Genomic DNA, 18,037 nt, shown 5'->3' with positions numbered 1-18,037 from the left:
TACTTGTTTTCAACGTTAATTTTTTGTAAGTTGCTTTGAGTTTCATTTTTTTGTACAGAAGCGGCTAATAAGTATGAATTATTATTATTATTATTATTATTATTATTATTATTATTATTATTATTATTTCTACAAATAGCTTCCTATGAGGCACCTCTATTCTCAAATTAGAAAGAGACACTTAAAAAAGCAGTACCCAAACAACTTTCCTAAGTGTAACTCATGTGGCTTTTTAAACTCAGGTGTACAGGGGCGCTCCTCAGGAAAATACGTAAAATGCCCTTGCGTGAATGCACATTTCCCCATGCACATAAGGCCAGCATCTATTTCCCCCTGGTCACTCATAATGGCCCAAACTGATTCTATCAGAAGAAAGACTAACAGATAACTTTTGTTACCATCAGTGGCGTAGCGTGGGTTGTCAGCACCCGGGGCAAGGCAAGTAATTTGTGCCCCCTAACCTGAGTGAGCCAGGTAGGGGCAGAGAGCTGCGAGTGCGAGCGCCCCCCCAGATGTTGCGCCCGGCCCCCCTGCACCCCCCACGCTACGCCACTGGTTACCATCCTGTCAGGGGTCCCTTTAACTAAGTACTAATAGTGAATTCATTCACCGTGTGGATGCTTATGAAACCAAAATGGCAACATCCTTTCACAAGGTGAGTGTATCAGTATGCTTGGTGGAACTTCAATATTTGTCGGAGGGGGGTGAGGGATAGAGAATAAGGTGGGGTGGAATGAAGTATCCTGTAGGCATGGATGTCTAGATTCCCTGAACAGGAACATTCACAATACCTGCTCAGACTAACGCAATAGGACAATTGTAACTGTACATACTGTAGATATGATTTCTAAACAAGTATGTGAAAAGGCTGGAACAGGTCAACCTTGAAACAGGCTTGTAAAATTAACCCAAACCCAAAACATATGCATCAAACTTGTTCAAGAGCCAACCTTCACGAAGTGGGGGTGAATGTAAAGCATTCATTGACTACACATGCATTAGTCAAAACTATTTCCCATATCTCTTCCCAGAATCCTGACCGCACCAACACCTGTGTATTTCCATTTCTTATTCCTTTAGCTTTGCCTTATCATTCAGACCACAAACTTGATGATAAAGCTGAAGACCCTGTATTTTCATTTGGCCTATCAGCAAGGAAAAGAAGGATGAGAATTAAAAACCTTTCCGACAGAGTCAACAGACGCGACTCCACAGCTTCATTTTTATGGAAATTTAGAGAAGCAGAGATGTTATGTCCAAAGCAATAAAACTTCATCCTAAAGTGTGTGGGTTTTTTCTTGCTAAGGCAGGATGCAAGGACTGAGCTGAGGTAGGGAAAGGCATGATCACATCTTACTCTACCGGAAGCCCACCTCCTCAGTAAATATATTTTCTCAACTATGCCAGAAATTGCCTCTCACTCTTCCTGCATCTAAATAAACTCCATGCTTCATTTGAATGCATTATTGTCTTGTGAGAATAAAGCAATAATTATTGAGTGCCCATATGATTTCTATTCTTTTCTGAATGAAACCAGAAAGTCAAGGAAACAGTGGTTTGCAATTAAGGAGCTATCTTGGTGTAACAAAATATATCTCCTGGAAGAGGAAAGACCACTCAGAAATAACTGTATGCTACTGCACACATTCTTCTGGCGCTGTGGTCTAAACCACTGCCGATCGGAAGGTCCGTAGTTCGAATCCTCACGACGGGGTGAGCTCCCGTTACTCTGTCCCAACTCCTGCCGACCTAGCAGTTTGAAAGCACATCAAAGTGCAAGTAGATAAATAGGTACCACTCCAGCAGGAAGGTAAACAGCGTTTCCGTGCACTGCTCTGGTTTCACCAGAAGCGGCTTAGTCATGCTGGCCACGTGACCCGGAAGCTGTCTGCGGACAAACGCCGGCTCCCTTGGCCAATTAAGCGAGATGAGAGCTGCAAGCCCAGAGTCGGTCACGACTGGACCTAATGGTCAGGTCCTTACCTTTACCTTTAAGCTACTGAAGGTAATGGGGCCCTTTCACCAGAAGCGGCTTAGTCATGCTGGCCACATGACCCGGAAAAACTGTCTGCAGACAAACGCCGGCTCCCTCGGCCAGTAAAACGAGATGAGCGCCGTAACCCCAGAGTCGTATGCAACTAGACTTAACTGTCAGGGGTCCTTTACCTTTTTACTGCACATATTCTTCACCCGCAGTAAGTTCCCATCTGTAGTCTACAGTTAAAGCAGTATCATTCCACATTAAACAGTCATGGTTTCCTTCAAAGAATCCCGAGAACTGTTATTTAAGGGTGCTGACATTAGGAGACCCCCATTCCCCTCAAGGAGCTACTTCAATATTGTTATTATTGTCTTGTTGTTCGCTGCCCTGGTCTCCTTCGGAAGCAAGGGTGGGATAACAACCCAGCAACTCATCATTATCTTCCTCCTCACCATCTGGCCCTTTGCCCCACACAGAATATGTCTTAGGCTACCCCTGACATTTCCCTTTTGTTATCACAGCGCAAGATTTGGGCAGGCTACCGCTGAGCGTTCCTCATATGCTATTTCTTTTCTAAACATTCATTATCTTTGTTGATTGCTTCTGAATCCCTTCATTTTTTTTGACACTCAGTATAGCAATCATCAAGAACGATGCAATGTTGAAAGATAATGCATGTTTCTGAATACAGTGCTTTTAAAGCAAATAAAACTGGCACATGTCTAATCACTCCTCTTCTTTGAACATGGGGTGCTAACTATGTTTTGCACAGGAGATACCTGTCGGCTGTGATAAAACATTGCCAATCACATTGGCCTGGAATTAAACCCAAACTGTAGTTCCTTATATCCACTGTGTTTTCTGGTTTTGTGTTTCCTTTCCGCACACAGAAGTTGGTTTCAACAGGGATCACCAGTAGGCATATTTTGAATTTTGAAAGTGTTGGGGAACCAGTAAAAAAAAAAAGAAAAGAAAAAAAAAAGACAGCACACTAATAGCAAAAGCAACCTCAACACGGTTTATGCAGCTATGGAGTTTTTCATTAAAAAATTCCAAACCTTGCCCAACACGAACAAGAAAGAGCTCATATGAATTGCGCATTCATTTCATGACATTAAAGAAGCAAACCTCTTTCCACCTTTCCCTCTCCGGTACAATTAGTTTCCAGTCTCTGATATGCCATATTACAATGCATGTCAGGCGAGACACGCCAGGATGTTCAGACCTGTCGTCTCCCAAGTGGTCTCTGGTGCTGCAGGGGGCAGCTGCCACTACAGTGGAGTCAAGCGGTTGTCTTCTCTGTGATGTTTGAAGGCTCCCCCTCCCTCCTTCCTTCTTCTCTCATTTGTTCTCATTTACTAAGCTCACAGATCCAAGAACAGCCACTTACATACTTTCTCCAGCTTTGCTATCTTAGTATTAAGTACAGTGGTACCTGGGATTAAGTACTTAATTCGTTCCGGAGGTCCGTTCTTAACCTGAAACTGTTCTTAACCTGAAGCACCACTTTAGATAATGGGGCCTCCTGCTGCTGCTGTGCCACTGGAGCACGATTTCTGTTCTCATCCTGAAGCAAAGTTCTTAACCTGAAGCACTATTTCTGGGTTAGCGGAGTCTGTAACCTGAAGCGTATGTAACCTGAAGCGTATGTAACCTGAGGTACCACTGTATAAAGGAAGATAACATGTTTGCATATCACTAAGGCGTATTTGAAAAACAAGTCATTGTGATTTAGTTCACCATACACATGCCCCAGCAAGCTTTTTGGCTGATAAAAGTTAGATTGGGCTAAAGTTGTAGATTTTGTCAGCCTAGTTCTGTTATTGGGAGCTATCCCACAACCCAACGACAATTTGTGCTTTTGGCTGGCATCTGTCTGTCTCAGGAGACAATGGAAATGGCTTGACCTTTTTTCCTTTTTTTTGTAATTGGGTGAGGAAAGCCAATCTGTGTTGATTTCAGCCAGACCAACGTGGTCTGGCTGCAAAACACAGCTGCTATATAATGCATTGCAAAGAAAAAATGCATCAGCCCAAAAAAAGGACATATATTTGCATAAAATTTGTATATGCTAGTTTACATGCACACACAGAGAGAGAAATACTTAAGATAGTTTAGACAGAAATGTACTCAATCTAGTAGGGGAAACTGTGACCCGTGGCTGTTCCAAAGGATGGGCAGTTTCCAACACCCTGGTTCCTTATCCTTCAGCTGGAAGTGGTTTAAACAGCTGATCACACAGAGGACTATTTCAAAAGGAAGGCTTGCCATCTGCAGATGGACGTATTGATGAAGCTACAGGCTGAACACAATGTATAAAACTGCCTTTACTACCCTCCAGAAGTGACGCAAACTTCTTTTCTTGTTAAAGGAGACCAGTGCTGTATTTTCTTGGGTAAGTTCATTTCCGAGACGGTTAACATTTTACAAAATTGTTTTAAACAATGCAGTCACCTCACTTTTAACCTTTAAGGATGTCTTGGATTAAAAGCCTAAATAAACAAGCAGATTGAGCTGCCATAACACCGCATAAGAATCTGTCCCATTGATCGTGCCTCGAATTACACTTGCTTTATTCTTGCGTGATTTGAAGAAACCTCTCTCGTAGTGTTAAGGAAAATCCTATTTGTGAATAATCTCTCTCACTAGAGACATTGTTTGGAAATCATTCATCCCCTTGTGTGGATTAGCTTGGTAATGCTACCCAAGGTCAGTTTGCCTGCGCTGGCTATCTCAGCCAGCCATGTAGCTTGCCTGCTGCTGCCCAGGAGACTTTAATTTGTACGGTCTGTTTTTTAAATTCCCTTCCCCCACTCCACCATTTTAATTCTTGCTTCATGCAGGTGAGGGGTATTTATTTTAGCTCAGCACACTGTGTGCAATCAGATCTGTTTTGAACTTTGCGCTCTTCATGGCATCCCAGCTGAGTTTCCCTCTGCCATTGCAGAGAGAATTACTCTTTCAAATTAAGGAACTTAAAAGGGAATAGATTCGCTTCCAGAGGCAATTAATCCTCACGTGAGGGGGCAGCTGCCATGAACAACCCGGGACCCTGTTTTTCTGGCTGCTGACAGCTAGGCCTGAACACAGTAGCTTGCATTCATATTTCAAGCGCTTCCTGCTTAGATTCCCCCCTGCCCTTCCCAAAACAAGGAGCGTTCTTTGAGCAGTTGCATCCTGGTAATTTTCAAAAGCCAAAGCCAAATGGTGCCCTCAAGCAATCTTCTTTTTAAAAGAAAAGAAAACAAAACCATAACTTTAATAACAGACAAATCGTTTCCGCTTTATCTGTCCCCTGAGGCAGCTGCCACATTCTGCCTAACGGCAGGGCCAACCCAAGACAGAGTCACTTTCACTATGACAAGCCTTAGAGTGATCTACTCAATCTTCATGGCTGATTGAGAGTTGAAACTGAATTAGCCTGTGCTTTTTAAAAAATAGGTACCAGTGGGGGCAGGGGGGGACATGGAGGCTGGACAAACCAGTTCTATTGCTGGGGCAGACACTGCAGACTAGGTCTTATAGATATTAGTAAAATTTTGAAAGCCTGTGTCTCTGTTGTAACTAATAAAGGTCATGGCCACTTTAAACTCCATTTCCAGTTGAAGTGTCACTCTTACTCTCTAGTTGGCCACTGCCCCACACTGCAGGTACTGGGAGAAGGGAATGACTAAAGACTGCTACTCCCCAAAAAGTATAGCATTAAGATTAGTAGTGAAACTTTTACGTCTGGAAAGAACCACAGAGTTGCGCTCTGCACTATGTCCCTTCATCAACCTTATTCTCCACAATAATAATGCTTTCCGTATAAATACTAGAATGGGAGCCATTTTCATCTTCAGAACAAACAGAAACCAATATATATATATATATATATTGGGGGGGAGCCATTTTTAACATTTAGAATGTCTTTCAAAATGATTTTTTAAAAATGCTTGATTTCTGCACACCCAGTGGGTTAACGTACCCACATTCTTCTGCTCCCCATGAGAGCACAGTTTCCTACCAGAAGGATAATCACTGTTATTTACTGCAGCTGGGAAAGGGCGATAAGTAACAAAAGTAAATATATGTAGAATTTCCGTCAAAGTCTAGCTTCAAGAATAATGATGCTTACAGTTAATGGATGTGTGTTTTTCTTTTAAAAAAAACACACCAAAGAGATGTAATTTACAATAAGACAAAAACACTTTTTCCAAATGACTTTTTGTGCAAATATGTGGAAGGCAGACTTTGCAAAGAAATTGTTACATTTTAAACAAGTTTCAGCCTTAGTCTAATAAAATATTTAAGGCGATGGGGATTAGGCTGGAGTGTAGGGGAAGACATCAGGAGTCAGTTTAATATTATTCTGCTGCATTGGTCAGCACAATGGTGCCCTTGAGGTCTTTCCTTGGTGCTCACAAAGCCTCTGTGCTCCCTTGGTCATGAGGTGGGGAGAGCAATTATCTTTCTCTCCACTTAAAAGCACATTATGTGTATACTACCCTTCATCCGTAGATCTCAGGGCAGTTCACAGCATAAAAATACAAGATAAAATCACAAAATACATAGCAGAAACAAGAACAAACCAGTAACCCCATTCCTCACCCCCATGGAGCAGAAGGAGGAAGATAGAAGAGTGACACTCTTTCCTGCTTTATCTTTCAGCTCTATGGTGCTTTCCAAGGTTCAGATTAAGGGCTCTTCCAGACTTCCACTTGTCCCACCACGCCCCGCCCCAGGGGAAACCCAACCTTTGCCGCTGAACCACAGCAAAAGTCTGTTGGATTTTCCACGGATTGATGTTTGTTCTGATTCAGTGCCAAAGAGCGAGTTTTCACAGGCAAAGCCATGGGACAAACAGAAAACTGCTCAGACCTGCACTTTCTAGACATGGGACAAGTGGAAGTGTAGACAAGCCCTAATTCTGCTGGATCCAACTTTTATCCAGATACATTGGGAAAAGGAATTGTGTGCACATGTGCTTTCCTTCTGTCTCTTGGGGGAAGTGATCGGGGGAAGAGAAGTGAGCAAAGGGTTGGAGCCCAGGGCACCTGCTCAAAAATCCAAATTCTAGCAGGAGCGACTCATATATAATATAATATAACTCATATAAAATATAATAAAATATAACTGTTGTTCACATGCATGTCCAGAATATGTGGCAATACAAATATCAAGAGCATCCTTTTAAACAGTACAAGCATAATTGGGCTGCACATAGTATTGCTTCTCTTTGCCCGAGCATCATCGCACCTACTCATCCAGGAATCAAAGCCCATGGCAAGAGGCTACCATGTCCGGATCCCAACTGCATGGGGGAATTGCACACAGAGATGAATGGGAAGAGAATAAAATGTCCTGCATGCTGGATATGCATGTGTCTGTGTTTGACAGTAAGACACTTTGGATGGCCACAGCATAAAAATGTTTTAAATAAATAAAGCTTGCTTGGTGGTGACTGGGGTAGCTGGAAATTGCCCCCCTCCAGGTGGAAGATTAACCTTTCAACACTTTTTGTAGTTCAGGAGAGCTGGTGAATGGAGTGGAGGCCTTGCCACGCATATTTTTTCTCCAGTCTGACCAATAGCTGGGTTGCATGTGTGGATGGGGAAATCTCATAACTTTAAGGCATGGATGGGGAAATCTCTCAATATTGGTTTCTCTCAGTTAAATGCAGTCCCCCACATTTCCACATCAGTTTGCAACGGTGATGATGTTGGGGATGATTTTAAGAAGTCCTCATGAAAATTCACCAGCAGATTTGGGTGTGAGTTTCTCCACATATATTTGTGTGGGGTCTTGCATACAAAAAAGCTGAAATCGTTCCACTTAGCACCTGAGGAACATCACAGTCTGGAGCCTGTACTAAACCACCCAAAGAAGAAGAAGAAGAAGAAGCAGAAGAAGAGGAGGAGGAGTTTGGATTTGATATCCCGCTTTATCACTACCCGAAGAAGTCTCAAAGCGGCTAACAATCTCCTTTCCCTTCCTCCCCCACAACAAACACTATGTGAGGTGAGTGGGGCTGAGAAACTTCAAAGAAGTGTGACTAGCCCAAGGTCACCCAGCAGCTGCATATGGAGGAGCAGGGAAGCGAACCCAGTTCACCAGATTACGAGTCCACCGCTCTTAACCACTACACCAAAGAGCTGATTAGTGAAAAGCCAGCTGTGTAAAATAGGACAACACCCAAAGCACAATCCCAATGGTGAACTCTTTCGGATCAGCACTCTGTTTTTAATTTGTGTAAAATAAAAACACCAACCAATAAATTATTGGAAGTAGGGAGCTAAGTAACATATGTGTGCAGGGAAAGAAGTGTTTAATGCCTTGCGCCGTTATTTACTTTTTCAATCCGTAATTTGTCTTTTGGCTCAAGCAGGTCCTTAAGGCAGCTGACAATCATTTATCAGAAAACAAACCACAACAGCCCATATAACAAAATAGGGAAAGAACATTAATATCTCAGCAGAACAGAGCAACAGGCCTGGCATCTCAATTATTAAATTTCCTGAGGCACGTCTGCTCACTACCCCAAGCTAACTATTGCTCACTTAATGTTTCTTGATACTCAATATTTTATATACAGTTACTTCTCAACAACCATGCTTCTCTCTTATGTTATGTTTCACCTTGCAATATCAAGCAGAATGCTGCAGGCCAGGATGCCAAAGTCCTCTACAAAAAGTAAAGAGGCACACTGAATACTATGAGATCACGTAAAATAAAGAATGAAGGAAATTTAGAGATCATATGGTAGTTTTGGGGTACCCAGAAACTACAGGCATTTGCAATCACTCTGACCTAAGGTGGCAACCTATGTGCATTACCAAAAATGTGGGCCAAAGAGGGCACAGATTTGCATAGCAGTTGTGTATACCATTTTATGTGTTGGTATCCAGCACTGCTGTCCTGCTCCCATAGGGGACGTCTGCTTGTACAACTGAACTTCCCCACAGGTCTGGAAGACTCTCTGGAGCAAATTTGGGGGGCCCATGGGGGAGGAGAGGAAAGAGGGGTCCTGTTTCACAAGCGGACACCCAGTTGCATAGAACTGGAATACAATCCTACATGTACAGACGCAAGTTCAGAAATAATTACTGCAATTATTAGAAATGCAGTTGTCTCCGCACAAGGGGACAACTGGGACAAGGTGGCTTGTGGGCCTGCTCCACCTGCTGCCCACATGCCGCTACTGATGGGCAACTTCAAGGACCTTGTTTTCCCACTGGATGGCTCTTTTATCTTTAAACTGTTCTTGGACCCTCCTAACAGAAGAGGATCATCTGACAGCCCTTCAAACAGAGGACAGTCCTCTGCAAAGAAGAGAACAGGGCCTCCCTAATCTGATCGCAGGTCCAGGGCCTGTGAGTGTAGATTAAGTTGTACACTTACAAGTCCAAGTAGCTTTCTTTGGTTTAAAATTGCAATGTTCCAGTTCATTATTAAATACAATGCCTGCCCAAAGTCATTTGATTCAACAGAACCCTGAGCAGTCAAGACAATCAGGTAATCTGGGAGAAAATCATGCTTTCGTCTCTTGCCTCTAAAAATAGTGTGTACATCTTCTTCTTTTTTAAATGCTGTTTTACCTTCCTTATGACAATGACTGGTTTTTCAGCTCTATGCAAACAGACAGAACAAATACCAGGTTATATTTGGCTACGTGCCAGGTGGCTGAAACAAGAACAGACCTTCGTACTATGAGCCTCTTCACCCAGTTCTTCATTCGCACATGTAAAGGATCCTGACAGCTGAAGGACAAGACCCTTTCAGACTACTGTAATGTGTGAACTCAGCGATTCTGGATAGGATCCAACCATTCCTGTGACCAAGCCAGCTTTTGCTATAATGAGAATTATTATTGCCAAGTTTACAAGCTACATTTGCCCTGCATTTTGCTCACAGTGAAGTTTCTGAGCCGAGAGGGTTGTGGTTGTTACACGTCAGAAGACATTGGAGGGGACTCAAGGAAGTTATGATGTAGCTGAAACGCTTCTCAAGGAGAGTGATGGTGATGGTTCCATAAACCCTTATCTGGGATGTCCAAATAACATTGATTCTTTCAACTGGGCTATGTACCTAGCAGAGGTTGGCGCAGAGAGAGTGGTGTTGCTCTCTTGGCTTCCCAATGCCATGAACTGCTGCCGGTCACTGCGAGGGGAGGACAAGGCATAGGGAGCTCAACATGCTGTATGAACAGTGCCACCCTGCCTGTACCACCCTGCTCAGGCTAGCTATGTCATTTGTCTCCTGATGACACTGGATGTCCAGCTGAAGACTGCTGTTGATACGGTGTTGGTTCATGTCTGATCTGCTTTGTAGATAATCTGTAACAATGCAGCCAGCACCTAATTCATAAAGATGGGCCTGATTATGTAGAAACAAAACATAAAATGTCCATTCTGCTGTACTTCAGATGTAAGCTACTCTTGCAAATGGCAAGGCAGATCATTTGAAGACAAAATAAAGAAGTTCCCATCCAAGAGAAAAGTCACCTTTCTTCTGCCGGGTTCAAAGATGCAATTTTACATATTTCAACCACCATCAGGAAGGATCTTACACTTTTCACAAAAACACCAAATTCACATCATTTGTGGACTAAAACACAGTGACAATTTTCAGATATTGAGGCATGTGGTTTCTACTTGCAATTACATTTCTACTTGAGCACGGTGTAACACAAAGTTACGTATCTCTCCAAAAACATGATATGGTCCCAAAGCTATCCTAGTGTGTTCAATCACGCAACTGTATTGTTTAACGTGTTTTATATAACATACACGTGCAAATGCACAAATGGGATAACTGTGAAAAGTTCAGATCTGGACCTGCACTATAAGAGGCCAGCTGAGGAATAGCAAACAGCTGCTCACACATTTTAACCCAGAATTACAGCATAGTGTGCTGCAATCCCAATGCTCCCTGCCCTCTTTTTATAGAGCTGCTTGGCCTTTAATGTTAGGGTTGCCATATGTCGGGAATTTCCAGGACATAGACGGTATTTAGCCCTCATAAACAGCATCTGGGCAGAAATTGCTTAAATGTCTGGGATGCATGAAAGCCGATGTATGGCAACCCTATATAATGTGGAAGACAAACAGCAAAGAACAGTGTCCACAGCACTATGGTGCTGCTCTGTGTTTCTGGGATGGGTAAGTGCAGAGCTTTTCCTGATGCTAGTGGTGATTCCTTGATAGTCGAAGCAATGGGTGATTAGGTGGCTGTGAACGAGGGAAGGAACCGCACAATAAGGAATTGTCGGTGGTAGACTGCCATCTCACAAACTATTATTTGCAAAGTTCTTCTAGGTAACTACCTCTCACATAAATGGAACAGAGGAAAGAGAGAGTCATAGAAAGAATATTTTTAACACTCTGTAATTTAATGTCTCTTAGTTCTCAACAAGGAAGATGTAGTACCATTGCCCTGAGCAGTTTTGAAATTGAGTTTTTCACTTTTCAGTACTATGGGCCTGACCAGCAAATTGCTTAAAAGTCATATTTCATATCCTATTTACTGCACAATGGGGGCAGCATAACTTGCACAGAAAAACAATTATTGCTGAGGCACCTAAAAACTCTCTATGATGCATACGGATGCAGCGAGTGCCTTCGATGAGGAGAGGAAACATTTCGGGCAACCTAGACATTCTCCGCATCTGGTGAAATAGACCCATGCCTATGAAAGTTCATGCTACAATAAAAGTGCAACAAGGTGCAAAATGTTGTGTGAATTGAAAATACATGAGAGCTGGTCCAACTGTGATGCCTACTGGTGTAGTGGCACCTTTGAGAACTCCTGGCACCCACAGAATCTCTGAGCCTCCCCATACACACTCACTGCCCCCTTCATTACAAGGCAGGGTACCTTTTTCTCCCTTGAAAAACACAGCGAGCTGAAAGAGGAAGTAGAAAGAGCGACACTCTCTCCCACTTCCTCTTTCATCTCTATATGCTTTTACATAGGAACACTGGAAGCTGCCTTATACTGAGTCAGACCATTGGGTCCATCTAATTCAGTATGGTCTACATTGACTGGCAGTGGCTCCGAACCCTACCTGAAGATGTCACAGGTTGAACATAGGACTTTCTGCATGCAAAGCAGAGTAGAACTTAGTTGAATGCGACCCAATATTTTTTAAATGCTGCTGCTTAGTTTATCCAACTTTGGCTTTAACGCTTGTTGTCCACTTTTAGGGATTTTATATTATTATTTTTTGTACTGGTCCATTGTGCTAAAGGACACGCCAAGTACCAGCAGGAAATGCTTCTAAAAAGTGCCTGAAATAAAAATAAATAACAAAGGTTCAGGCTGAAAGCCAACAAGCCCTGGGGAAATGCTACAATGACTACTGCTGAGATGATGTCAAGGACAAGGAGGACTAACTGAACAAAAAGCATATACTGCAAGACACAGGGAACGTCGTCTGAGAAAGCTGCTCATGTGTTTTGCAATGCTGAATCAAATTCCAGGAAGGCATGTCTCATAATAATAATAATAATAATAATAATAATAATAATAATTTTAAAAAATCAGATTGCTATAGCTTGCCTTCTATGAAGATCCTGTTCCAGTAGATTCTGCCAACATGATTCCCTCCGAGAAAGATAAGGTTGGAGAAGATCAACCACATGGTAGACACAGATGCCAGAGCTGCATGGAGTCGCCGACAGCCTCTTGGGGACAAAAAGTGGTTCTGAAAAGAAGGTAAATTGGATTTAATATACAAGTTAGGAAGGAATAATTGCTGGGCATATGAAGAAGTAAAAGCAGATTACAGCCATATTTTCTGGAACTGTCCCCAAATACAGGGATGTGTTTTCCCTTGGAAATAATATCAGAATCATTAGGAACACAAATCCATATGGAACCTAAGACATTTCTGCTTGGATACATAAAAGGTGTTTTCATAGACAGTGATCAAGAGATGGTAATTAATTTGATTACTTTAGCTCCTCTCACTACTTTTAAAGAGATTGAAAAGATCTGGACAATGGTGAAAATGGTCAACTAACCTACTACCAGAGAATACAAGCAAATAAATTCATGGAGAAATGGGTATTTTTCTTGATATATTGGAATAGCAAGTATAATAACGTAGACGTTATGTTGTTTTCAGTTTATTGTTAAGTTTTCAGGTGGAGATTTTGTTACTGCGTTGTAAACATCTTGTTTATTGCAAACCATAAAAATATCAATAAAATGGTTCTGAAAAGCAAATTTTAAACAGGCAGCTAACAATAAAATCTTAATACTGGAAGGTTAGAAATAAATCATGGTGGTGTTAGGGTGACCACTATAGGTATAGTGAAGTCGTGAGAGTGGCGAGAAGCCCTTGCTCTCCTGTAAATGTTGATATTTTTAAAAAAGAGATGGGGAACTTGCCACTCTCCAGCTGTTGTTAGACTACAAATCCCATTACCCTGCCCCTGGCCTTGCTGGCAGAGGGTGGTGGAAGTGGGAGTTCAACAAATCTGGAGCGTGGCAAGTTCCCTGTCCTTGGTTTACAGCAATAGGGCATCATTCTAGGAAGAATTATCCGCTGCATTGAAAGTAATGCTGGAAAGCACCTTGGCTTAGTGCACCACATTTAAAGGAATTGTCCTGGGATTTATATAGGTTTTAAAAAACACACACCCCAACAGAGTCAATAGTTGTCTTCCAGGGGTACTACACAGAAAGCTTCAGAGCACATACATTAGCAGCTATATTTCCAGACAACTCACTGGTTTTGCAAACTGTATGGTTATTGTGCGAACCAATTAACAGGGAACTCCAAACCCAAGATCTGCTGAGATAAGAGGGTTTAGATTCAGCAGATCTTGGGCCTTCCCAACTGAGATGTGTACTCAGCCAGGGCTATGGCAGCCTAAGTCGCTCACCCCACTTTAGCTGGGACTCAGCTGGCAGAACTTGACTTACACCATAGTTAGTCCCCAAAAGGGGTTCTTCCAGCAGTGGGACAAGGAGAGAATTGCATGTATTCCAACCCCGCTCTCAGCTCAGTCATGCAACTGTGCAACGCAGCAGAACATAGCTCATGAAAAGGGTGGCGTAAGTCAAATTCATCCAAGTTCCTTGTGAACTGTTTGGAACGGGGGAACTTACAATGGCGTTAACTTTCGCCATTGTAACAGTAATGCACGTGTGTGCATAACTGTGATAATTATGCATGGTGATAGTGTTACAAGATGTGGAGAAAATGGAAAGGGGGAAGTTTCTCTTTCATAATAGCAAAATTTGGGGTCATCCAGTGAAGCTGAAGGTTGAAATATTTAAAGCTTTCAGTGGCTGCTAGCCATGTTGGTGACATTCTTTTTTCCACCGCCAAAGTCTATACTGTATGCCTCTGAATACCAGTTGCTGGGAATCGCTAAAGTCCCGCTAGCAGGTTTCTGACAGGCATCTGCACCGCAGGGGGTTGGACCTTGGGTCCCTTCCAACTCTACAATTCTATGATCTGGTTGGCCACTGTGAGCCCAGAATCCTGGACAAGATGGATCTTTGGCCTGACCCAGCAGGCCTCGTCTTATGTTCCTGCTTTTTTCCTGAGCCAGGAGTCTGGATTGTGCTTGACAGCTTGAATGTTCAATACTACAATAATCAATATGCATTTCAAAAACAGCAACACAGAAGTCACTATAGGCTAAGAGACGTGAGTAGGAAAAATTAAATTCACATAGCAAATTAAGCACAGGGAAGTTAACTCAAAATATAAATACCTTTCCTGTCTCCATAATTTAGCTTTATGATTATTCTTCTACCATAATTGTTTTTATTGAAGGATCCAATTAATATTACTATATACCTTCCTCTATTAAAGCTGCTAAAAATTCATATCACTGGGTTAGCAGATTATTTTCCAAAAAAATCAAATCAAATAACTTTGGAAACAGAGGTTTTACCACCATAACACGAACATAGTTTTTAGAGGAGGAAAATCCGTAGGCATGCCACCCGTAGGCATTCCCTCCATAACACGCACAGACATTTCCCCTTACTTTTTAGGAGGAAAAAAGTGAGGGTTATGGTGCAAAAAATACGGTATGTTTAAACTTAACAGCAGAGAACTAGACACATCTGCTCAGATGTTCAAGGGAACTCACTCTCAGGTAAGCAAGTATAGGTTTGCGGCCATTTAATATGTGCAAGCAACAGTATTCCTACTTCTATTTGTTTCAAAGATAGCAATCCATAATTTATTACATTTTTTACATACCCTTGGCCATGTTTGTGAAGCTTTCAATGTTATGCATGTATAAAACATTCAGAGCTTTCTTATTACAAGGTTGACACCAACCACAGAGTACATTAATATTAGAGTGAACAGTCTGGAAAACCATTTAGCCCTCTGTTGCACTTGCAGTATTTTTATTTGAAATTTTTTAAACTAGCCTTGCAATGAACTGGGTTAAACTAGCCATAGTTTACTGCTAAATTACATGTTTCAAAACCATAAGAAATGCCATTCATGTGGTTGGTTTAATTGCTGCTTTAAGTCCTCTTCTCATGTTATCCATATGAAGGGCTCTCTGTGTGTAGAAGGGGGAATAGGGTCTGACTCTGACCCCAAAGTTGCACAGATCCCAGGTGCACCATCCATAAGTTGATGTCTGCATAAGAGAAGCCCACATTCACAGAGGAAAATGTTGTGATGGGTAACTGAAGCCGTGCTCAAGTGTTACTTTGTGACAGAAAATAATATTTGTGTAGGCAGTGCTGTTTTTCTAGAAAAAGAGGTGCCAGAACTCACCATGAACACCTCCCTCGTTCTCTTAGAAGGGCAATGGCACCCACCTGAGATGTGCTAGAACGGAGTTCCAGTGTGTTCCAGCTGAAAAAAGCACTAAGTTTAAGTCCACCCTTTTACAAAACCAGCTAATTCAGTTCAAGTTCATCCAAATAAACTTTTTCTTTACAAAAAGCTCACCCACAGCCATTTTCTTTCAGCTTTTGGTATGTTGCAAGCCGCTGGGCTGACGTATAGAGTCCAAACCAAATCAGGGTTCATAAACAAGTAAAAAGATGTCTGACAGAGAAAATGTCAACAGGTGAAGCTTTCCTTGTAATTGTATTTTTATACAGGAAAAAGTTTACCCTTGTTTACTTTGTGCCAGCCACACAGCTGTAAAAGGCACAAGGCGCCATTTGCAGTGTTCCTGTTATCCTCACTGAAAACAGGTCCTGTTTGAAGAGAGTAAATCTCTTCCGCAGAAAAAGATACAGAAAATGCCTCACATTCATTCCTTTTAATTGCTTAGTAATCGTGCTTAAGTGAGTAAGTAAGTGTCCTTCGCCATAGCAGTGCCCCCATATCTGCCTAATAAGCCTTAGAAAGTTGACTCCACATTTGTTTTTCTAAATTTTTCAGAGATGTCCAAATGATTTACTAGAAAGAAAGAAAGAAAGAAAGAAAGAAAGAAAGAAAGAAAGAAAGAAGCTAAGGATTTGGGCCTCTTGCTGAATGGGTGAAGGGTATGGACATGAAGATGAGCTAGACATTATTAAGAGTTCTACCCCAAAATGAATGTAATTCACCTTTAGTTCACCTGGCTAGTATGGAATCTATCTTCAGAAATAGCTCATAAATTTTTGAACTAGTTCAGTGTACTCCATTAAACTGAATTAGTTCATTCCCAGCACTGGCTTTTACTGGCACTTCATTGAACACAAGTAGAACCATCTGGATGGTCATAACCTGAATCCTGAGTTGTACTGTGGTTCCTACTTACACTCAAGCAAACACAGTAAAAAAACAACAACCTTCAGACCTTCTCCAATCAAGTTTGGAGGCTGAGTGACCAAGGCTGGGAACACTGGAGGATGGGGCCAGCATGTGCTATTTACATGAATTATTTGTTAGTAATACCCCACCTTGGGGTGTCATGAGAGTTCAAGCAGGGGTGCTTGAATAGGTGAGCAATCCTGCTCAGCCAAACATCAGTTCAAATCTTGCCAAGCAGAATCAGGGCTTTGTTTCTACTCTAGCCACCTTCCCTTGCCTGAAGGACCCCAAACTTGTCTTGTGGCAAGCAGTGGGGCAACATGCACTCCAATCCTAATGTATTGTTATAGGAAGTTCATAAAAATACAGTGGATATCAACTTAATTCGTCCCGGGGGTCTGTACTTACCATGAAAAGTCCGTATCCAGAGGCACCACTTCTGAGCACATGCATGGCACGATAGAGCGCTTCTGCGCATGCGCAAAGCGTGCAGAATGCTTCTGCGCATGTGCGCGCGACGAAACCCAGAAGTATAAACTTCTGGGTTTGCAGCGTTCATAACTCGGAATTACGTTACCCGAAGGTAATGTAACCCGAGGTACCACTGTAACTGGGATATCAAGGGACTTACTTCAAGCACAGTAGCGTAACTATTGTGTGTGTGTGTGTGTGTGTGTGTGTGTGTGTGTAACCATTAAATATGGATTTGGAAAGCATATTTTTATTATTTCATGGACGTTATCATCTTATGTATCAATTTTCTGACTGAGTATGAGAAACAGCACTAATAACAAACATGCATTATATTTTTACAAAGTGACTTACCCTTGTTAGCTCATCTATACCTATCTATATCTATATCTACATCTATATATCACCAGTCAAATACAGCTTCAAAACTGAAGGCAGGAATGACTGATATCTGTACACAGACATTTATTGCATCAATCCAAAACATTTTCAACATATTTTCTTAATATTTACAGTTGCTGAAGCTCCCGACCTATGAACAATCCATAAACATTCCAAATGCGATAGGAAAGAAGCTAAATGTGGTTATTAAATATTCTACTGACAGATGTATAGATACTGATAGGATCAAACAGTGGTTCTGTATGCAGAGACAAATCATTTGTCCATATTCAAACATAAACCAAGATCATCAATCTAGGCCTATCTTCAATGGTTTTCCAGGGTATCATTAATTCATATATGACACGGGTAACTTTGGGATATGCCCAAAGTACTTAAAATGCCACAAGTCAATGTAAGCATAAAAGATTGGCAGTCTGGAATGTGATGAAAACGGAAGGGTTAAGCTGCCATATGAATGGAAGGCGTGG

The 18,037-nt window shown here is 41.9% G+C and overlaps 1 protein-coding gene and 1 long non-coding RNA gene across 4 annotated transcripts in view; one reads left to right on the top strand and one right to left on the bottom strand.

Annotated features, from left to right (window-relative positions):
- The window catches only part of LOC307212094, a 317,636-nt gene that overhangs the window by 35,227 nt on the left and 264,372 nt on the right, over positions 1-18,037 (top strand). The gene's annotated exons all lie outside the window — the stretch shown is intronic.
- The window catches only part of HHAT (hedgehog acyltransferase), a 187,175-nt gene that overhangs the window by 34,807 nt on the left and 134,331 nt on the right, over positions 1-18,037 (bottom strand). For 2 of the 3 annotated variants that reach the window (XM_079968801.1, XM_079968802.1), the window contains exon 11: positions 12,521-12,665. The exons of the other annotated variant lie outside the window; for it this stretch is intronic. In XM_079968801.1, coding sequence (XP_079824927.1) covers positions 12,521-12,665 — 145 coding nt within the window. The remainder of the gene's footprint in view (positions 1-12,520; positions 12,666-18,037) is intronic. 3 annotated transcript variants of the gene reach the window in all.

Source organism: Podarcis cretensis (genome assembly GCF_951804945.1).
Source record: "Podarcis cretensis genome assembly, chromosome: 3".
NCBI classification, from domain to species: Eukaryota; Metazoa; Chordata; class Lepidosauria; order Squamata; family Lacertidae; genus Podarcis; species Podarcis cretensis.
The sequence above is the reverse complement of the archived record's forward strand: the minus strand, read 5'-3'. Positions and strand labels throughout refer to the sequence as shown.